Source organism: Aedes aegypti, chromosome 2 (assembly GCF_002204515.2).
Source record: "Aedes aegypti strain LVP_AGWG chromosome 2, AaegL5.0 Primary Assembly, whole genome shotgun sequence".
NCBI lineage: Eukaryota > Metazoa > Arthropoda > Insecta > Diptera > Culicidae > Aedes > Aedes aegypti.
The window spans coordinates 294,635,684-294,659,326 of record NC_035108.1 but is presented as its reverse complement, the minus strand read 5'-3'; the positions used below and the strand labels follow the sequence as shown (position 1 = coordinate 294,659,326).

Sequence of the window (23,643 nt, the reverse complement as noted above, 5' to 3'; positions counted from 1 at the left end):
CCTAGATTAAAATTGTGCGCACTTTCAAACTGCATAGCAAGTTTTTGAGCTTTTTCGCAATTAGTTAGTAATAATTTGTTTTCCTCTTTCAATGCCGGTATAGGCTTCTGAGGTTTTTTCAAGATTTTAGATAATTTCCAAAAGGGCTTAGAGCCGGGGTCCAATTGAGAAATTTTATTTTCAAAATTTTTGTTTCTTAAATCTGCAAAACGTTTCTTGATTTCTTTCTGCAAATCCTGCCATATAATTTTCATAGCAGGATCACGAGTGCGTTGAAATTGCCTTCTCCTCACGTTTTTAAGACGGATCAAGAGTTTAAGATCATCGTCTATAATCACGGATTCAAATTTTACTTCACATTTTGGAATTGCAATGTTTCTGGCTTCAACCATGGAATTTGTTAAAGCTTCAAGAGCATTGTCAATATCAATTTTAGTTTCTAAAGAAATGTTAACATCAAGATTAGAGTCAACATACGTTTCATATATATTCCAGTCGGCTCGTAAATAATTGAAAGTGGAGCTGATAGGATTGAGAATCGCTTCATGCGATATTTGAAATGTAACAGGGACATGATCAGAATCAAAATCAGCATGAGTAACTAATTGGCTACAAAGATGACTAGAGTCGGTTAAGACCAAATCAATCGTAGATGGATTTCTAGAAGAGGAAAAACATGTGGGGCTATCAGGGTATTGAATTGAGAAATATCCTGAAGAGCACTCATCAAATAAAATTCTGCCGTTGGAATTACTTTGAGAATTATTCCATGACCGATGTTTGGCATTAAAGTCACCAATGACAAAAAATTTTGACTTATTGCGAGTTAATTTTCGCAAGTCAGTTTGAAGCCAATTAACTTGCTGTCCAGAGCATTGAAAAGGCAAATAGGCAGCTATGAAAGTATATTTACCAAACTGTGTTTCAACAGAAACACCTAAAGTTTCAAAAACTTTAGTTTCAAATGACGAAAACAGTTGATGTTTTATACGCCTATGAATGATGATTGCAACTCCCCCACATGCCCCATCAAGTCGATCATTACGATAAACAAAAAAGTTAGGATCTTTTTTAAATTTGGATCCAGGTTTTAAATAAGTTTCGGTAATAAATGCTATATGCACGTTATTAGCTGTAAGAAAATTAAACAGCTCGTCCTCTTTACCATTCAGAGAACGAGCATTCCAATTTAAAATATTTAAATTATTATTTACACCTACTTGGACTGCTTCAGTCATAGTGGTGGCTTTGAACATTGCATCAATCATTAGATTCAATTGTTCAGTTAGAAAATTAAAATCAGAGGCAGACATATCATCTGATGATTTCCCATTGGAATTTTCGGTAGACGAAGAAGCGGGGTAGGAGTTACCTGTGGCGGTAGGGTTTTTTCCATTTGATTTGAAACAAGTAGAATGGGTACTCATGGAACGAACAGGGGAAGAGTTCAAATTACCTGCTACGATATCGGCAAAGGATTTACCGTGGGTAGATACATTCGAAATTGAAAGATTCGAACGGCTACCCGACGGATTAAAATTTGTTTGTGAATGAGCATGATTATGATCTTCCTGGTGGGTATGATTCCTAATCAAGCGATCGTTAACTGAAAAATGAGCATTGTTCGATACTCTACCAGGCAAATTCCGGAAACGACCGTTATCGTAACGGATATTATCCTTCATCTGCTTGGCACGAGCCTCAACGACTCTTTTGCGTGAAATGCATTCCCAAAAGTTAGCTTTGTGAGGGCCCTTGCAATTGGCGCATTGAAATTTTCTGGTATCTTCTTTCACAGGACAGTCGTCCTTAGCGTGAGAAGAACCTCCGCAAATCATGCATTTAGCATCCATGCGACAATTTTTTGTACCATGACCCCACTTTTGGCACCGACGGCACTGAGTGGGGTTCTGGTAATTTCCTCCAGGTTTCTGGAAATGTTCCCACGTCACACGGACATCGAACATAAGTTTAGCTTTTTCTAAAGCTTTAATATTATTTAGTTCTTTTTTGTTAAAGTGAACTAAATAATATTCTTGAGAAAGCCCTTTCCGAACAATGCCAGATTGGGTTCTCTTTTTCATAATGATTACTTGGACTGGGGAAAATCCAAGTAAATCATTTATTCCATTTTTGATCTCTTCAGGTGACTTATAGTCACTTGAGAGACCTTTCAAGACGACTTTGAACAAACGTTCAGTTTTGTCGTCATAAGTAAAAAATTTGTGCTTCTTCTCTTCAAGATATCTGAGAAGAAGTTCGCGATCTTTAAGAGTTTCCGGCAAAACGCGACAATCTCCTTTCTTTGCGATTTGGAAGGAAACCTTGATTCCCCTAATGGAGTTCAAGATCTCCTGCCTAAATCCCCCAAATTCGGAACAACTGACCACGATAGGCGGCACTCTTTGCTTCCTCACTTGAATCAAAGAGCCTGGGCTAGAGGCTGCTTCGATTTGGTGTTCGGAAAATTTGTCTAGAGCATCGAACTGATTGCTCATTTCAATACAATTATTCATTTCACCCTTGGAAGAAACTTCGCATTCCGGGGAAGCGTCCTTTCTTCCATTCTTGCCACGTGTAGTGACAGTTTTAAAACCCACTTTTTTGGAAGGAAGTAGTGAATTCAGAGATTCACCCTTCCTTTTGTTAGTTGTTGATACCATGTTTAGTTAATAAACGAGAAAGACGTGACCTTCGAGAGGTTTTTTCCCTAGACGGTGTCCAAGAAGGATTACCACCGCTAGCTTTCGCCAACGGGTCCAACGAAAAATCGAAGGCACGGGTCCAAACAAGGATCGTAAAGGGATCAATAGTAGAAAAAATAGTACTGAAAAGTACTGTTTAAGTAGCACTGAAAAGTACCGTTTTTAATTTTAGCACTGAAAAGTACTGTTTGTGTAGCACTGAAAAGTACTGTTTTATTGCTTTAGGTAGTTTTTAAGAAAACTTCCAAGAGCAGAGAGAATTCGTGTACGCACAGCACGAAGGTACGATGCGCACTTTTATGACAGGCATACTTTATATCAGCCGTAAACTTATGCTTGCCAAAAAATACTCAGTAAATTCCACCAAAAAAATGCCCAAAACAAGGTTAATTGTAATATACCCAAAAATAGTAGTTTTTCGCAAAACTAAGTGAAAATTTAAAACTTTGGGGACATTTTTCGCACGATCAGGCAAATTTCGCGAAATTTGGAGACAATATGTGGGTTTTAGGAAATTTGCATTTTTTTCCGTGAGTTTATACATGGGTCGAACTTTTGCCTCGCTGATTTGAACTTTTGCCCCACTATGGGCCAAAAATTGTTTCACATCATTTATGCAAAAATTAATACAAAATTAATAATCAAAGCATCCTTATGATATGCCTAGAAACGCCGTTACATAAAATATTGAAACAGATATTATCGTTATTTGGTGTCAAGCAACGAAAATTTGACCAAAAATTACAATATTCATGTCGAAAAACAACAAATAGCCATAACTTTTCCAAGTCTCAATCGATTTTTATGATATTTGGAGTGAAAGTCTCTTACTTGAATAGCATTTGAGCTATCATGCCATTTATAAGTTTTGTTTTCAATTGAGCTGGAAATTAAAAAAAAACTCTTGCCCCACTCGAACTTTTGCCCCACTTTACTCTAACTGTGGAAGTGCTCATTGACCACTAAGCTGAGAAGCAGGCTCTTTCCCATATGAGGACGTAATGCCAAGAAGAAGAAGATATAGTGCGTTCATTATTATGCGAGTTTTATATACATTAGTCGATTTTACTGCATTATTTAGGGCCATAGTTTGAAAAAAAAAAACAGTAGAGTATCGTTCTTAGAGAAGATTGTTGAAGAATACATTTTGGTTTAGTGTCGAATAGACTGGCCCTTAAACAAAAAAGTTGTAAAACTCAACGGGGCACCCCCTAGATATGAGCTTTAAGGTAAGAAAAACGCTCTCTCAAAATTTCAACTCAATTTGTTTGACACTGTCGATAGATACCTCGGATGCAAAATGATAGAAATTTTGGATTACAAGCTTTTTCTGTGGAGCTTCCCCCTTCCACTCTGGGATTATACCGAATTTTAGTTTCTTTGTTTGTTAACAAAAAAACTTGATGCAGTCTCTTCTTTGTTGATAGGAGAAACTTAAAATCTCTAACGAAAGAATTTCATCTACAACAACAACTATGGCCAACAATGTAGTAGGAACAGTTTTTCCCATATGTTTGATCGATTTTCTCCATGAAGTAGACGGATTCCACTGAATTCTTCATAGTAGCTTCGGGAAGTCCAACAATTTTTGCAGCTTGATTACTATGGGCCACCCTACTGTGCACCACTCCGGTCAGATTTCTCGCCTATTGCATTATGACGTTCGCGATGATGATCGTTGTTGTTCTTGGATGTTCATCGCCGAAACTTGACCGAGGCTTCTTTGGTTGAGCAGCGTGGAATGGACGACGCCGCCGCTGCCGCCGTCCGGTTGGGAGATGTTTGTCTTTCGGTATTCTTTCCTTTCGACGTTGTCGTCGTTGTGTGCCAGTTGATCTTTACTGACATTTTATAAATAAAAGAGCAAACAGATCAACCTTTCCGAACGATGGACGGGGCGGTCGTCATACCTACTTAGAACGTGTACGTACGTGTGGGACATATAAACCGACAACCGGTATTATCTGGCGATCGGATGGGTAAGGGTTGCGGATTAGATAGTGTTTGAAAAATATTTGATGACGAAGTTGACTGATCTATGGGAATCTTATCAAATCAATATCCATAGAATTGATATTGTGTCTGAAATTTTCAATTATATTTCCAGCACTTACATAAAATAATTGCGTTATGATAAATTTCTTGAAAAAAAATCGAGTCCACGAAATGCTCTTATGAACTTTCCACTGTTATTAACTGAGAGCTATCTTTGCCAATTGGTTATTTTTAAATGTGTATATCGTTTGACAGGTTCGACGATACTCTATGTCCTGGAAAGTCGATAAAATTTCCTTTACGAACATGTCCTCGACAGGTGGGAATTGAAAACTACGACCCTCAGCTTGGTCTTCTTCAAAAGCTGTGCGTTTACCGTTAAGGTTATCTGGGCTTCTGTGAAATTAATGTTGCCATTTTAAAGGAATTCCTAAAGAAAACCTTGGATAAATATTAATATTGATATCTGTGCAGCTTTTGGTGACCTATGAGAAACTCTTAGATTATTGGAGTAGGTATTGTTAAATCATTTTTAAAAAATCTCTGAAAGAAAGGATAAAAGGATTTTTAAAGGTTTTCAAAGAGACATCTTTAAAGAAACATTTCCATTCCTTAAACTAGTAGTCATCTAATTGTAATTTCTTCCAAATTCGCGAGATTTCCCTAACAAATTATCTCTTTATTTTTCTTCCACAGAACGTGCTTCGAAGTCATCCGATTGTGAACCGCATTCTTCATCACGACCACGTTCAGTAGAAAAAGCCCAAGAAGAAGAAGCAGTAAAAACCTTCATCACCTCCGGATAGTTTTGCTCCCAGCGAAAAGAATTCAAATCAAAAGGTTAGAAGCAAACCCTCCGCCAGTGATAAAAGTGTGTCTTGTTTACCCAAAGCAACTGATAAGAGAACTTCACCTTTCCGCGGCTCCAAAGTGTCAGTTAGTTGGTGCACTGAAGTAGCGCGCTATTTCTTCGCGTATTTGTACACTTGGTGCCTCGTGTGTCGGAAGAAAACTAATTACCTATATCGAAGTCACGTACCTACTAGGGCAGCTACTACTTATAGCAATTTGAGTGAACCTTCTTCCGTCCTCGTGACAGTCCCTGGCCCGGTTTTAGCTGTCCAAGAGTCAGTCAAAGGGTACACCAATCAGAAGAGTGTATTGTTGAGGGCGATTTGTTTCGAAATTTTATCACTGGATTAAAAGCTGTCAAGTGAGACGATTTGCGCGCTACGATTGGCTTTATCAGTCCAGTGAGAGATAGTTTTTTTTTCTGTAGATTTGTAGAATGAGCGGTGTGTTGTTCAAGGTATCCCCGATGAGATCATGAGGGAAGTGGACTCGTCGGAGACATCCGTAGTATGGCCAGCTTGGTGTTATTCAGGTAGGTGTCATCAAGTGGTTCTAATTGTTACAATATGTCAACAAGTTAACAAGTTTTAATAATAATGCAATGTCGCAATACCAATCTCTTTATATTGAAAAAACTTTTTAGAGGAATATCACAAAAATGATGTAATCTACCTCATCAATCACATTAATCTCAGAGTCAAAAAGACGTAAAACTCGAATTTCCATCATGAGTTCGTCTCTGATCCAGTGAAACGGCGTTTGTACATACATCGTCAACATTGTTTCCTGAGTCTAAAATAATCAGAGTTCAACAAAATCCCTCGTGTAGTCCATACAGATGATGTTGTAGTATCAACTGACTCTTCCAAGTAACTTTAATTTTCAATGGACGGTGTGTATCCATAGAATTTGGCCGCAACTGGTAGTCGCAGCAGTTGGGGGATACCTTAAATGCGAAGACTGCACGCGAGTTTACCGTTTCATGTTTGCAGAAAGTAACAAAAAAACTGGGTCTTGATAGAAGTCCCGCTTGCTAAAGTAAAGTACTTGACCTAGCGCCCTTTGGGTTGTACAAATTTGCATGAGTCTACAAAGATTAATTCTGATGATTGACATGAAGTATCCTATTTCATTTCATTTTCTTGGCATAACGTCCTCATTGGGACAGAGCCTGCTTGTCAGCTTCTCAGTGTTCAATGAGCACTTTCACAGTTATTAACTTAGAACTTTTTTTTGACAAATTTGCCATTTTCGCATTCGTATATCGTGTGGCATGTACAACGATACTCTATGCTCTAAGTCAAAGAAGTTTCCATTACGAAAAGATCCTGGACCGACCGGAAATCGAACCCTGGCACCTTCAGAATGGCTTTGCTTTGTAGCCGCGAACTCTAACCACTCGGCTAAGGAAGGTCCCATGAACTATCCTAACTGTAGCCATTACTCAAACTATGCAGGATTAAACTTTTTTCATTCTCAGAAACATATTGGTATCCATTGGAAGTCGGCAATGGCGAAAAAGCACAGAGTACACTGTGTAAAACGCATAACGCAATATGGAAATGAAACGACGGGCTTCATTGAGCATCTCTAAGGTATGGTCTTTCTCTCTAGACACTTGTTGGAAGAAATTATTGACGTCCTTTTATTTCGTAACTGAGATATCTGAGATAGCCTTACCAAACAGGACTACTAGCCTTACCAAACTATAAACTAGGAATTTCCAAAACGTGTTTTAATGGCCCAAGATGAAATAAGAAATTTCTTCTGCATAATCTCCATGAATGGTTTCTCAAACCTGCATAGCTTCGTTTGATTTTCCGTTCAATCATCCATCAAATTAAAAGCTACGCAGATCACGAGCATTGCCATGTCGCTAGAAATCCCATCGCCCGAATTCTCTTCAACACCTCACCATCTCACAGAAGAAGTTAATTAACCCAGTCGTCGAACGAGGCGCGTTAAAACAATTTTCAGCCATTTATTCGATTACAATGGTGTCCCAAATTGCAACGCATCGTCGTAAAAGACTAATCAAGTGGTAATGTCTTAATTTTCGCCGGTTTTCAATCACCGAAGCTGTGCAACCCGTTGTTTTACAACTCGAACTGGACAAACGGCGCGACATCAGTTTCCGTTCCCATTCCACACCTGTTCAATCCACGCTTAAAACTAGCCCTCTTGGAATCGGGTCCAGCTTCGCTTGTGGTATTCAAGAGTCGCCCGATAATAATAGAAATGATTAGTAATGGCGCTTCCATAGCCGCGATAAAAGGCGAGAAATTGGAACAATTGATAATGTTGCCACACACACCTTTTAAGTCCGGTCCCCATTGAGATACACGGTGTCCTTTTAACCGTTATTAAAGAAAAAATAATTTATAAATATTACTTAATTAGATGCATTTGATTTTGATTTTTGACCATTTACCATATTTGGATGGGTGATCAGAAATTGCAACGATTTCTGTGCAGACAGAGCGGACCTAGTGTTGAAATGCAATAAACTGATTGATTATTGCATTTTGTTTGTCAATTTCAGAGTCCGATAGAAGCTTATGGTAGTTCTACGATGAATGTATGGAATGTCCTAGAACCCGTTTATTGGACCAGTAAATTTTGACTGGTACTTTTCACTTGGTCCACTCTGACTGAACACATATTTGAATATTTCTGGTCTTCAATGCCCGACCCAGCAAAACCTTAATTTTCAAGTTATCATAATCCCAATGATTTCGGGATTGACGATATGGATTATTGAAGAATTTACGATACTGGTGTCGAAGGGTCTTGACAATCTGTTAATCTTTGAGATATGCACCCAGTTTGACCATGCCAGCGTGAAAGGATTGTTATTTTCCTTGAAATTGTTCAGTCAGAGTGGACCAAGTACACATAGTCTATCAAAAAATCGTTCTATCATAGGTTTGAATTATGATTTCTAATGATTATCACTTCACATTATATTGTTTGAAAGCAACACAAAGATGTGTAGAAATATTGAACCAAAATTTTAACTAGTTAAAATTTTGCAAAGCGTTGGCCCTTAACCCCATTTTTCACAAAATATTAAAAATGTCATATGGTCCACTCTGACTTAACGCCGACCAATTCTGAACCTACCATTCGAAAGATATACTGCCCATAAATGCATGTCAGTCCCTTATTTTTACTTTACTTTTGCTGGCTCTACGTCCTTCAAGACATGAACTGCGCCACAATGTTACGCCAACTAACTCGGTCCATGGCTGCTAACCTCCAATTCCTCGATTGCCCCACACTTCCAAGATCCTGCTTCACTTGGTCAAACCACCTAGCTCGTTGCGCTCCCCTTCGTCTTGTACCGGCCGGATTTGAGTTTAACACCATTTTTGCGGGATTGTTGTCCGACATTCTCACAACGTGTCCCGCCCATCGTACCCTTCCAGCTTTGGCGACTTTCGTGATACTGGGTTCACCGTAGAGTTGCGCAAGCTCGTGGTTCATTCTTCTCCTCCATACGCCGTTCTCACATACTCCACCGAAGATCGTCCTAAGCACACGTCGTTCAAAAACTCCTAGCGCTTGCAGGTCCTCTTCGAGCATTGTCCACGTCTCATGCCCGTAGAGGACTACCGGTCTTATTAGCGTCTTGTACATGGTACACTTAGTACGGAAGTGAAGTTTATCAGACCGCATGGTCTTGTGGAGTCCATAGTAAGCACGACCTCCGGCGATGATACGGCGATGATTTCTCTGCTGCAGTTGTTATCCGACGTTATCAATGATCCGAGGTAGACGAATTCGTCCACCACCTCGAACTCATCCCCGTCGATCGTCACGCGTCTGCCTATGCGAGCTCTATCGCGCTCGGTTCCTCCAGCCAGCAGATATTTCGTCTTCGACGTATTTACCTTCAATCCAACCCGATCTGCTTCACGTTTCAGCCTGGTATACTGTTCAGCAACCACCTGGAACGTTCTTCCGACAATGTCCACGTCGTCAGCGAAACAAATGAACTGGCTGGATTCATTGAAGATCGTGCCCCGCATGTTGAAGGCCGCCCGTTTCATAACACCTTTTAGCGCAATATTGAACAGGAGGCAGGAAAGACCATCGCCTTGTCGAAGTCCTTTGCGTGTTTCAAACGGGTCCGATAAAGCACCCGATATCTTCACACAGCACTGTACACTATCCATCGTAGCTTTGATCAGTCTAATCAGTTTCTCGGGAAAACCATTCTCGTCCATAATCTTCCATAGCTCTTTGCGGTCGATGGTATCATAGGCCGCTTTGAAAACGATGAATAGGTGGTGCGTAGGGACTTGATATTCGCGACACTTTTGGAGGATCTGCCGCAACATAAAAATTTGGTCTGTCGTCGATCGCCCGTCCACAAATCCGGCTTGATAACTTCCAACAAATCTGCTTGCCAGTGGCGATAGACGGCGGAAGATGATCTGGGAAAGCACTTTATAGGCTGCATTAAGAATGGTGATCGCTCGATAGTTCTCACATTCTAACTTGCCACCCTTTTTGTATATTGGGTATATTATTCCCTCCTTCCACTCCTCCGGTAGCTGTTCTGTATCCCAGATCCTGGCTATCAATCGGTGCAGACAAGTGGCCAACCTGTCCGGGCCCATTTTAATAAGTTCCGCTCCAATACCATCCTTTCCAGCTGCTTTGTTGTTCTTGAGCTGTTTGATAGCATCCTTAACTTCACCTTTTGTGGGAGTTGGCACGTCTCCCTCATCCGCCGTACTGATGAAGCCATTCCTCCTGCTGTCTTGATCTTCCTCCTCTGCGCCGTTTAGGTGTTCATCGTAGTGCTGCTTCCACCTTTCAATCACCTCACGTTACCTCCATCCTTATCCCGGCACATTTCGGCTCGCGGCACAAAGCCTTTGCGGGATGCATTTAGTTTCTTGTAGAACTTTCGTGTTTCTTGAGAACGATACAACTGCTCCATCTCTTCGCACTCCAACTCTTCCAGGCGGCGCTTTTTATCCCGGAATAGATGGGTTTGCTGTCTTCACTTCTGTTTGTATCGTTCCACGTTTTGACGGGTGCCTTGCTGCAGCATCATCGCCCGTGCTTCATTCTTCTCGTCCAAAACCGTCTGACACTCCTCGTCGAACCAACCGTTCCGTCGATTTGCTTCAACGAACCCAATGGCACCTTCTGCTGCGTTGTTTATGGCTGCTTTGAGTCTACTCCAGCAGTCCTCAAGAGGGGCTTCGGTGAGCTCTCCTTCTTCCGGCAACGCTGCCTCAAGGCTTTGCGCGTATTCAGTTGCGACTTCGGGTTGCTTGAGTCGCTCCAGATTGTACCGGGGCGGGCGTCGGTACCGAATGTTGTTCACAACGGAGAGTCGTTGGCGCACTTTAACCGTCACAAGGTAGTGGTCCGAATCGATGTTTGCGCCGCGATAGGTTCTGACGTCGATAATGTCCGAGAAGTGCCTTCCATCAATCAAAACGTGGTCGATTTGTGATTCAGTCTGTTGGGGTGATCTCCAGGTGTACCGATACGGGAGGCTGTGCTGGAAGTAGGTACTACGTATGGCCATGTTTTTGGAGGCGGCGAAATCAATCAGTCTAAGGCCGTTTTCGTTCGTAAGCTGGTGAGCGCTGAACTTCCCTATAATCGGTCTAAATTCCTCCTCCTGGCCAACCTGAGCGTTGAGATCTCCGATAGCGATTTTGACATCATGGCTTGGGCAGCCGTCGTATTCACGTTCCAGCTGCGCGTAGAAAGCGTCCTTATCGTCATCGTCACTTGCTAGGTGAGGGCTGTGCACGTTGATTATGCTGCTATTGAAGAAACGGCCATTGATCCTCAACTTGCACATTCTGTTGTCGATTGGCCACCACCCAATCACGCGCCTCTGCATTTCGCCCATCACGATAAAAGCTGTGCCCAGCTCATGTCTATTGCCGCAGCTCTGGTAGATGATATAACCATCCCTATACGTATGTACCGTCGACCCTTTCCAGCAAACCTCCTGCAGCGCTACGATGTCGAACTTGCGGACCCTCAATAATTCGGAAAGAATGCGGGTACTTCCCAAGAAATTGAGAGACTTACAGTTCCATGATCCGAGTTTCCAATCGTTAGTCCGTTTTCGATGCCTGGGTCTATGCCGATTGTTCCGGTCCGAATTTACATTGTATGCTTCCTGTACTGATGATTTTTACGGCTGGCTTGTAAGGCCTGCACCAACCCCCTGTCTCGCCGGAGGGTCATCGTGCACAGCACTGTTTAGAGTCCCACGCTGGCACTAGGACGATGATCAGCCGCTCCTAACATGGAGAACAGACGCTGTTTTGAGCCGCCCCTAACATGGAGAACAGACGCTCTGATAAGCTACACCCTCAGAAGAGAGTCAGTCACTCTCACAGTCACTCAGTCCCAAGTTTGCTGAATTTCCTATTCACATGGGACAATTATGCGTTTATGGGCAGTATAGTATCCTTGCATCTTCTTTGGGAATTTGGATGTTTTTCAAGGAGAGAAGAGGAAATAATATGATGGTACGATGCTCTGAACTAATATAACATGGTTCTTCGTCTTCTTCTTAAAAATAAAATAAAAAACAATAATATTTACAAATATTTCTATTTCGTCTTCGTCTACAAATATTTGATTATTTCGTCTTCTTCTTAAACAATAAAATAAAAAACAATAATATTTGTCAAAACAAATACGTTCTAATGAAACAATAAGAATCTTGAAATTATTCTGAACCATAATAAAGAAGTAACCTTTTTTGAATTATGGCAGGTGTAATGCAAAAAAAAAAATTATATAAAAAAATAGGCCATTTGATTCTCCTTCAAGAAAACAAGTAAGTAGAGAGAAATATAGCCTCTCGCAAACGTATTGTTCTTGATGGAGAATCTCGAGTAACCAATGAAAATGGCCTATTTCATTATTTAAATAATATTTTTTTTTGTATTGAACTTGATATAATTCGAAAATGGCTACCTCTAGAAAAGTGTTCAACATAATCATTATGATTCAGAATTTGAAATTATTCTTCTTATAGTATAATCAAAACGTATTTATTCTGACAAAGCACCAACATTTGAAAATCGACCAAAAGTTGTTCTTAGAAAAACTTTTTGATTATTTATTTTCATCATGTAATTGCGTTCCAAACATCTGTTTATTAAGGAGATTCTTTAGCGCAAATGGAAAAAAAATATTAAAATGAGGTCTATGTGTAATTTATAATTTAGGTTTTATTTTTACAGTGTATATATTTCTCTTGTAGTACAAACGTCACTACAATTTTTTCATTTACCCTTGTTCTCTAAAATAAACAGTTTCGGAGTTCGGAGAATTTTTTAAATAAATTTCATGTAAAAACTTATAGGCCATTTTCAAAAGTTATTCTTAAGTCAAAATGATCGATTTTCTACGAAAAATACTTATTCTACCATAACAAAAACGTGTACAAAATTTATCGAAGATGGTCGAGTACTGTGACTGACCGATTTGACATGGGATTCGTCAGGTGTTCATACAAAACCAATTTATATATTCCCGGATACCAAAAATTTTGAAAACTAGAGATTTGCAAAACGGCTCATTTTAGTGAACGGATCCGATCTGAATAAGGGCTCATTCACAAATTTCATATCGCTGGAAGGGGTGGATGGGTGTCCTTCGGATGTTACAGCTGATGTGATGTGATATGAAGCCAACACCAGTGCAGGAGTTACCATGTCGTACGGTTCCTCTTAATAGCAAGATCAAGGAGCTGGACTAAAAAATACTCTCAAATCGGTTGTATGCTTCGGATGTTCCAGCTCATACAAAACTTGAGGTATATTCATACAAAAAACGTGACTAGAGGTGTGAGTGGATGTCAAAAATTTTCATTTTTGGCGTTATGAAATATGTGAATAAACCCTAACTAATTTTGATAAATTGGATTTTTTTAGCGGTTCAGTGGCTCAGCGGCACGCAAAGAAAGAGAGAGCGGAAAAAAAGCGGAAAAAGAGAGTGGATCACTCCATGTTGCACCTGCACGACATGCGTCGTAGCTTCCATGTCTTTCGCTCTCTCATTCTTCGTACATTCCCTCCAGAAACTCATAATATACTCGGCCAATTTCTCCTACCCGAACCAACAAGAAGAAGCAAAATGTGCTTTACCACTCAAGTGGGCACTTTTTTTTTCTCTATCTCTCTTCCAACTGTATGCGAGTGGGTGGGGAAAATGAGTTGTTTGGCTGTGTATGCTGAGGATGCAATGCTGAAGCAAACTGCGATTGCATGTGTGCCGTGGCGTGCAAAGCAAGGCAGAGAACAAGCGTTATAGAAACGAACGAAGAGAATAGGAGAAACGAATCGATTGGACTCTCGCCAGAAGAGAGCTACGGATCACTCGTTCTTTTGAGTGATCCGGATCTTTTAAACGACTCTGATTCATTTTGCCCATCTCTATTGAAAACATAAATAGTATCTGGTTGCTATTCAAATATTTGAAAATATTGAAAAATATTGTATGGGAAGGCTGGCTTCAGAGGCACGTTACCCTCTAATCGGGAGATTTGTGCCATTGAAATTTCAAAATACTATTAGTTTAGAAGAACGGTTAGGATTTCGAAAGAGCTTTGGACAAAAATATATCAAAACATCCAAACAACCGTCCACCTCTAGAATACTTAGCAAATTGAAAGAGATTTTGCGAGTATGTGAATAAATTTGTGCTCTGTGTATCTAAATTTAGACCATATTTTCGCAAAAGAGCAAAGTTCTTAGAAAGGAATATTTATAAAGAATGCGGAATTCGGAGTTATGCGCAAGACCTGGCTTATGTCTGGTTCCTTAGCTTAGCTTAAACTGACTACATATATATTTTTCTTCAGTGTGCATAATCCAGTGCCTATATTTATACTGGGTCAATAACTGCACCGGCCACGTCCTTGCAGTCAGTGGAGGTGGAGGAAGGAATATAGGTTTGTAGAGTTTGCTATTTAGAGACCGTTTTTACCTCTGCATCCCCATAAAGGTTACTGGAAGGGATGTGAATCTGACCACTTAGGTCTTCTAAGAAATTTATCAAATATGTTTTTGGATTAGCTTTTCATCCCTCAACTAATGTACTGAGAATTAGAAGCAAAAGGGGTCGTCCATAAATGATGTAGCATTTTAGGGGGGAATGAATTCTTAGTGGACGTAGCATTTTGAATAATGATGTTGAAAATGATGTGCTTTCAAAAATGACAAACAGTTATTTTTATCAAACTTGTTTGTTTTACTTATTGAACTTGAGTTATTTAATGATGATTCAGCTTTAAAACATTAATATGAAAATAAAACAACAATTTCCTTTTCATGATCAAACCGGTTTTATAAAGCTTTTAATAGTTATGTGAATATTATATTGTATTCACGTTTAAATTAATTTATTTATAAATGAACAAGTTAAAAGTTTAAAAATGAAATTATAAATCAATGCTTTATCTACTTGGAAAACATTGTTTTCCCATTTGTTGACAAGACTTAGAATCAGCCGTTTTAATTTTATTCATATTTTATGTTGGGTTTCTTCAAAAGAGTACAATATGATTATTTAGGCAAATGTATACTTTACTTTAGTGAAACTAGATATCTAATTAGTTAATTATGCGTTTAATGATCTTGATGGAATAGCCTGGATAATAATAAGGACATAAAATTGGAGTGTCATCGAAATTGTCCTATCATCCGGATTTCTGAAGCACTCGTTTGTTGAGAAATAGAGCATTTTTATTATTTTATTGCTTTATTATGAGTTGTGTAAAAATATTTCAGTATGGGGAACGATAATTAGGTTTAGTTGAAATTAGAAATTAGAGATGAATAATTTATATAAACTATCCACAGTTTGCTAATGCATTTGAATTTAGATAATAATGACTAGGATTCATTTGGAACGAAGGTGTTTTGTTGATAATATTCACTGGAATCTGCTTCTTAAGCATTGATAATTAAAAGAAAAAAAAAACAATATAACGAATCAGTGGCGCAACCAAGGGGTGAGGGAGGGGTTTGGGGGTCAACACACCCCCCCCCCCCCCCCAGAGCCGAAAATATATATGATTTTCTAAACACATTTTTTAAATTCAATACTGCAATCTACAAATACCGGAGCAATAGGTTGTATTAACAGTTGTATTCCTGTCTGTTGTGCCTTTTTTAATGGGACTTAAAAAAGTTTCATAGAAACGTTAATTTTTCAATTTTACTGATATATTTACTAAAGACTTTGAACATACATGCAACATATTGTCAAGCATATATGCAGGTATAGTGAGACATTTTTAACAGCTTATTGATATATTAACCGAAACTTTTGTTATCTTTTAGTTGGCTCAGAGAAACAATTCTATTGTTTTCAATTAATACGAACAAAATCTTGGAAAAACTCAAAGGGGATGGCGATTTTGTCCCCAAACTGTGGGCTTCGTAGCCGTGCGGTTAGTTTCACCAGGCATTTAGCCGCATCGTGCTAGGGAGTGTGGATTCGATTTCCGCCTCAGGCCGGTAAGCTTTTCGTGACGACTGTTTTCCGACTGTGCCACTGGGCGTTGCATGCTAGTCCGTTGTCTAGTGTGATGCTTCCTTCAAAGGGCATAAATGCCCACTGGAAGCATTAACGTGTCATGTCTTTTAAATAACTGAAAAATTACAAATATTTGTCCACAAGCTGGGAATGTTTCAAAATCTGCAATGCAGGTTTGCTTTCGATCAGCTGCTTATAACAATCGCAATGTTTCCTACTGCAACTCAATACGCTAAAGATCATTATCGTCGTTCAAAAACTTGAAAACATATATAGGAACAGAATAGGCAAAGAATGATCGAACGCTATTACGATAATGCATGAGCATTGGATTAAATGGACAAATTGATGCTATTGGATTAAATGAACAAATTGATGTGAAGTTTTGCGAAAAAGTTACACGTCTTCTCAGTGAGAATCGAACTCACGACTCCCTGATCTCTCGTTAGGGCGCGTTACCCCTACGCCATGAGAGGACTCATGGACGCAGAAGTTAACCTGAATTCGATTTCACACAATAGAAACCGCATCCAGCACAGTTGCTGGCTAGTGTGGTGTGCTATTTCAATACCTAAAAAATAAATGTTTTTCTTTTCAGAAAATATGACAATTTGTTCATATTTTCTGAAAAGATTTGAAAATACCACACCTTTTTGAAAGCCATAGGCAAGAATTGTCGACAATGTTGCATTGTTGATAATGATCACTGACTTTGGTTAGGTGTGGCATATTTGTAAGCCCTAAGAGAAACCTCATACAGACTTGACAGAAACTCCTCCGCGATGAAAAAATGAGGCGATTCTGAGCAGTACCAATTCAACTCAAAATTCACGACACGAATCCTCATACGGTTCGAGCAAGAGTGCATTAAAATGCAAGGATTTTTTTTCTGGTGCTCTTTCTTTCTTGCTCACATTTCAAAAGAGCTCTTGAGTGACTCGCCCGAACAAAGCAGGCCTCGCAGAGTTGTGATGGCACCAGGCATTGGACAATTCGCTCTCAATTGATTTTGAAGCACGATCAAAGTAAGCGAAGGAAAACATCCCGTCTGTAGCGGTTCATGATCGGCAATGTATTGTAAGTTGTAACAAATTTGATAAATAAGCGCAGCGAATGAGAGTCCTAAAGAGAGAGCGATGTTAAAATCCATTTTCTCGCTTTTTTATCATTGTTCTATTTTACTGGCACGATACACAATCCCCGAGCATCCGATAGCAATCCACTCAGTTTGAAGCTTGTTTAGCACTGCTATCCATCGATCTAATCAGAGCTGTAGCAGTATACGATAACACACTCTCATAATGTGCTGCAAATCATGATTACAGAGAGCTATAAATGAAACATCGTTTAAATTTTCTCAGGATTCTAGCCCTGGATGGCACTTTTTTGATGGAACTTCCTTTCGTTGTGTTTTGTGTCGCGCTTCTCCGCTCATTTATCGTTGCCTCTCAGATTAGTATTTTTTTTCGCTCCCTCACAAAGCACCGTCCTACCGAACTCTGGTGATGCTGAGGAGTGTAATCAAGCCTGACCTCATTAATATGATGCTAAATACACAAACCACTGTAACTTGTTCTATCATTGAAATGTCTTCAGATTTACATGGATGATACTTAAAATATGAGAAAATTTTACAGACTTTAAAATATTTCTAGAAAATTATCCAAAAATCTTCAAATCATCATTATTTTCATTTCCTTTGATGAAACATTTTCAAATTCACGGAGAAGATGCTAGGCTACCATAACTTTCGAATGGTGGATGCAGAATTGAGGGTCATATTTTTCGTTATCAACGAAGTCAGACACACCTTGAAATAGACAGCCGTTCAAAAGTCGATGGATTAATCAGATGGACACAAACTATACATAGAAGCCCAGTTGATAGGCATCGCGCGATTGTTGGTTGAATCAATAACTTAATCAACAGGCTCACTCCGGCTCAGACGCAGTAGTAGATAACTGCCCCAAAGTGGGAACTGGGAAAACGATGGATGAAAAGAACCGATCAAGGGGCCTTCGCTTCTGCCCGGTTTCCATCCATCAGGCAGGTGGTGGTGGAGCTTGGGTTATTAATGATTTGAATGAGAAGTGATGGGAGCAGTTCGGTTCAGTCAGCTTCAGGTTCCAGGTTGAGCGCAATCCGGCTGAGTCATGACCTTTTGTTGCGCTGCTTAGTGGCCTGAGAAAACACGATTGAGCCGAACAAAACTAATCGGGCAATGATACAGTGGGAAACTCGTTAAAATTGATCGGGTTGTCTGTCTGTATAGCTTTCGGGTGAGTTAAGGTGGAAAACATTTGAATTGTTGGAATAATTAGCGAATCAATCAAAGATCCATGGAGCGCATGGAAAATTTTGATCAAATTTACTGGGAAAGACACCAACCGTAGATTCCTAATTAGGAACCGTTAACCAATTGAGCAACTTGAAACCGACAAGTGCTCGCGTGTCACTACCTAGGTAATTTTCGAAGAAAGATTATCCTGAACACACATGTTTCCACCTTGTTGCATTTCGCCCTACTAGAATAAGTCCTCCCGTCTCCGCCTCCCCATACTTCAGGTCACGTTTGATCTCTGACCTCCCTGGCGGGAAGGTAGAAAGGTGTTCGATCCACTTCGTTCACATAATCCTCCTGAGTCATGATACCGCATACCGACCGATTCTTTCGTCAAGGACGGACGAAATCCCGAATTCAAGGAACTGTTTTGATTGCAGGCCGACAATTCCCCGTAAGTGAATCGACTGCGACCGACAACTTTGTTCATTCAGTTTTGCGGCAGAATATCTACGGAAAGGTGACATCCGATACATGAACTTGTTTCCCCGAATGGTGATCCGTCTCGCGTCATTTCAGTCACATCGAAACCAGAGGATAATTTAATTTTCCTTGGGGAGAAGTTCTCAGTAGGAGTGGTTTTGTAACGTATACAAAAATTGTTTCTCATTGAATTTCTTGAAAAGCTACTAGATATTAATCAGAAAGAAATTCTGTATAAATACTAGGTACAACTTCTAAAGAATGTCCTCATTTAATTACAGATGAAACCCTCGAAAAATGTCTTAACTGAATTTTTGTAAGAATTTGTCGGAGTATCACTGCAATAATTTTAGGAGGAATCTCTGCAGGCTCATAAACTCATAGAGAATTTCGAAAGTAATGTAGGAAATTTGTAAATAAATGTCAGGAGAAATTTCTAAACAAAATTGAAAAATTGTGAGTTAATGTATGAGAAATGTAGTCCATGTCGGACATGTTCTTTGGCGACATCCATATCGGATAACTAGTTTGAGCTTTACAAAGTTAACAGATAATTAATTAAACTAAAGTTCTAATTTTTTTGATTCGCGGATAAATAACCTTAGCATTGAGATTGACAACTTCTTAAAACCCTCTCAATAAAACAGAATATGAATTTCCAACAATAACAACAATCTCATCACAACGAAACCCCAACCGCTGAAAAACAGCAAAATCCCGAACTCGCAGCATTCAGTCGCCGTTTCGCGCACAGTCACTCAAGCGAGTCGCTCACAACATTCGCGACCGCAAAGTTCAAAGATGCCAAAGGTTAACTCACATTGGCGATGGCGCGAAATCGCTCCACCGCCGGTCGTTGTGCCAGTATAGTGAGAGCGAATCGGAGAGTAAGGCACGACTGTCGATGCCGTCGCGATGCCACACAAAAATATTCTCAACTTTAGCGTCCCGCGCGACCTACGTGTTAAATATTAATAGAAACAAGCTGGTCAAATGTACACACAAGAAAGCGCAGAAGTAAAATAAGAGTCTCTTTTAATTAAACCCGATGCCCTACTGCTCCCGCTTATGACGAGTGACGACGACGACGCCACGCTAATGACGTTCTTCTCCGAGCGAGCGCTTCCCACCATCTCACAATGGTTGGGATACATGCAAAGAAGCGACCAAAACTACCAAACAATATATTAAGGATTTCATTGTTTTTATTATTTTAAAATATACATAATGCATTGTATTTTCATAATCTTTGATTGGAATTGTATTGGAATTTAAATGTCTTTGATTTTTATGTCATCAAATTGGCTCACATCAAAAATGTTGCAAATGATATATTGAAATATAGTACGAAATTGATACTTTCGGAATACAATATTACACTAATGTTATGCACTATCTTAGAGCTTCTGGTCCAACAGTCATTGCCCATACATATAAAAAGCATTTGGTAAACTTTTTAGTACCTACTAATAACTTAGGGAGGCCTTCCTTAGCCGAGTGGTTAGAGTCCGCGGCTACAAAGCAAAGCCACGCTGAAGGTGTCTGGGTTCGATTCCAGGTCGGTTCAGGATCTTTTCGTAATGAAAATTTCCTTGACTTCCCAGGGCATAGAGTATCATCGTACCTGCCACACGAATATAAGAATGAGAAAATGGCAACTTTAGCAAAGAAAGCTTCTAGTTAGTAACTGTGGAAGTGCTCTTTGAATATTTCTTCAGATTTAAAGTTAGTTTTGACCAAAGTTTACATTTTTCGACCATTGTGCACCATTCGAGACCGACGCGTCATTCGGTTCCAATCGAAAAGCCAGATGCGGCCCTCACATATGACCGCCTACCGACTGATAGATAACCGAACCGTACGGTAACGCTTGCTATCCGCAGCTGTTCCAAGATTCCGCGGACCGCGCGGGTTCAAAGCGGTCACCTTTGGCTCCCATCGCGAGCGCGAGCGCGCGATCCTTTGATTCGGTAGTCAGCTCATGGTGGAAGCCAGGAATGCCCACTAAAGTCGGTAGTGCACGCAAGTAAGTGGGACGAACGGTGCGCAGTGGCGCGCCTTCATGCAAAGGTCGGACAAAACGACAAAAGTGTTTCAAATTGATTGAAAATGATATCTTATATACTAACTATGGACCTACCTGACCCGAGTGGTTAGAGTCCGCGGTTACAAAGCAAAGCCACGCTGAAGGTGTCTGGGTTCGGTTCCCGGTCGGTTCAGGGTCTTTTTGAATGCAAATTTACTTAAATTCCCTGGGCATATAAAGTACCTTCGTACCTGCCACATGATATAGAATGCGAAAAATGACAGTTTTGGCAAATACAGCTCTCAGTTCAAAACTGTGGAAGTGATCATTGAGCATTTATTTGAGAAACAGGCTTTGTCTTAGTGAGGTCATAATGCAAAGAATAAGAAGATAGTATCTAACAGCTCAAACTAATCTTCATGGAAATTAACAAAATTTTAAAATTTAGAATTTTCCAAAACACTTAAAAGTAAACGAGCAGAACCTTGTAATTTTTTCGAAAAAATTGGTATTAGATTTTATGATACCTTTTTTTGTTACAATTTAATACATAAAATATTTAGAAACTGTACAGCTATCGTCACGCATTGCAGAATTCGTTCTTATTTGGTTTTGAAGCTCGATCAAGGCAAGCGAAGAGAGTTATCCCACTACACTATGATCAGTAATGTTTCGCAAGTTGTAATACTTTTCAAATAGAACCTGTTCGTTGGGATACAGCTGTTTGAGTTAGGCCAGTTATATTTACTTACTTTCACTTTTGATGGTACCAAGTCCCTTCGAGATGACCTGCGCCACAATGCTACGCCGGCAAATTTAATCCATGGCTCAATCCTTCAGTTCCTCGATCGTCACACACTTCCAAATATCTGTTCTAATTGGCCCATTCATTAAGCTCGTTGAACCCCCTCTTCGTCCCCTACCGGCTGAAACCGAGATGAACCCCATTTTTGCGGGATTGTTGTCCCACCGTACCCTTCCAGTTTTGGCGATTTTCTGGGTACTGGGTTCACCGTATGGTTGCACAAGCTCGTAGTTCATTCTTGTTCTCCATACGCCGTTTTCACATACTCCGCAAAGATAGTCTACGTCGTTAATGACCTCCTAGAATATACAGGTTCTCTTCGAGCATTTCCTACGTCTCATGTCCGTAGAATTACTGTTCTTATCAACGGCTTGTATATGGCACTAGACTGGCCCAGCTTAGTATGAGAGAAAATTAAAGTTGTATAATTCCACGGGGCACCCTCCAGAATAATTCCTTAGAGTTAGAAGAAGACTTCCTGAAAGTTTCAGCTCATTTGGTCGTTCCATGAGCTGGCGCATTTGAATTGAAGTTAATATGGGATTTTCAGCTCAAACATATGGGATTCAACGCATCATCTAATGTTTGGCTCAGGTAAATCGTTGATCGCGATCAATTGCATCCAGAATGTCAAAAACACTACTTGATACCATAGCAAACAATATTGTAGAAGCTTGTATCATGATTAAAATTGATAAATTTGGTGTTTTAACTATTTGAAGTAGATTTGCTGAGCTCATGCTATACTGCTTTGTATTTCCTCAACATAGCCACTAAGCGCATCATAGCCACCTATGACGCTGGGCGAGCTGCTGCACAAGGCGCATGCCTATATGTGACTTTACGGGAGGCTGATATAAGCCTAACTTTCAATAACTGAAATGTTAACGAAAACGAGCTCAAATCTAGATACAACCTTCTGCAATTATGTTTATTAGGGTATCAACTAGAGATGGGCAAAACGGTTCATTTCTGTGAACGGATCCGACCCGAATCACTCATATAAGTGAACCGGATCTTTTGAACGGTTCAGTGGCTCAGCGGCTCGCAAAGAAAGAGCGAACAGAAAACAGAGTGATTCACTCCCTGTTGCGCGACATGCTTAAGAAGAGAGATAGAAGCAAAATGTGCTTTGCCATTCAAGTGAGCACTTTTTCTTTCTATGCTTCATATGCCTGTATGCAAGTGAGCGGAGCAAGTTAGTTGTTTGGCTATATATGATGAGAGTGCGGAGAAGCAGCAAACTGTGTTTGCATGTGTGCCGTGGCGCATAAAGCAAGGCACGTGTCAAGCGTAATAATAAAGCCGAGAATCGAACGAAGTAGAATAGGGGAAAAGCATCGGTTTGTCCTTTATCTGCGTCATTTTTTTTGTCTGATCCATACTGATCAAATGAACCGACTCTTGCGAAAAAAGAGCCACGGATCACTCGTTCTTTTGAGTGATCCGGTTCTTTTGAATGGTTCCGATTCTTATCGCCCATCTCTAGTATCAACTAGTGTATTTGTCATTCTGGGCTAAATTGAACGCGATATACTACTATACGGAACGAAACAGTGACATTGGGTCAATTCTCTATATATTTGAAACGAATATCCTATACAAACTACAAATTGTATGCGCCAGCTGGTGGAGCAACCAATCGAGTTGAAATTTTGTGAACGCTTTCTTCTTACCTTAAGGCACGGGGGTGTCCCGTTGAGTTTTACAACATTTTTGTTTTAGGACCAGTCTAATATGGCACACTTCTTCTTCTTTTTGGCGTTACGTCCCAACTGGGACAAAGCCTGTTTCTCAGATTAGCGTTCTTATGAGCACTTCCACAGTTATTAACTGAGAGATTTCTTTGCCGATTGACCATTTTTGCATGTGTATATCGTGTGGCAGGTACGAAGATACTCTATGCCCTGGGAATCGAGGAAATTTCCAACCCGAAAAGATCCTCGACCAGCGGGAT

The 23,643-nt window shown here is 40.0% G+C and overlaps 1 protein-coding gene across 3 annotated transcripts in view; it reads left to right on the top strand.

Moving 5' to 3' along the window:
• Positions 1-23,643, top strand: part of LOC5566991 (flocculation protein FLO11) — a 360,699-nt gene that overhangs the window by 35,899 nt on the left and 301,157 nt on the right. Inside the window, exons 2-3 of one of the 3 annotated variants that reach the window (XM_021845416.1) lie at positions 5,397-5,540; positions 5,980-6,084. In XM_021845416.1, the coding sequence (XP_021701108.1) occupies positions 6,027-6,084 (58 nt within the window). In that variant the 5' untranslated portion in view covers positions 5,397-5,540; positions 5,980-6,026. Of the gene's footprint in view, positions 1-5,396; positions 6,085-23,643 lie in introns of those variants that run through there. The other 2 variants (XM_001651329.2, XM_021845415.1) reach the window with 2 other exon arrangements.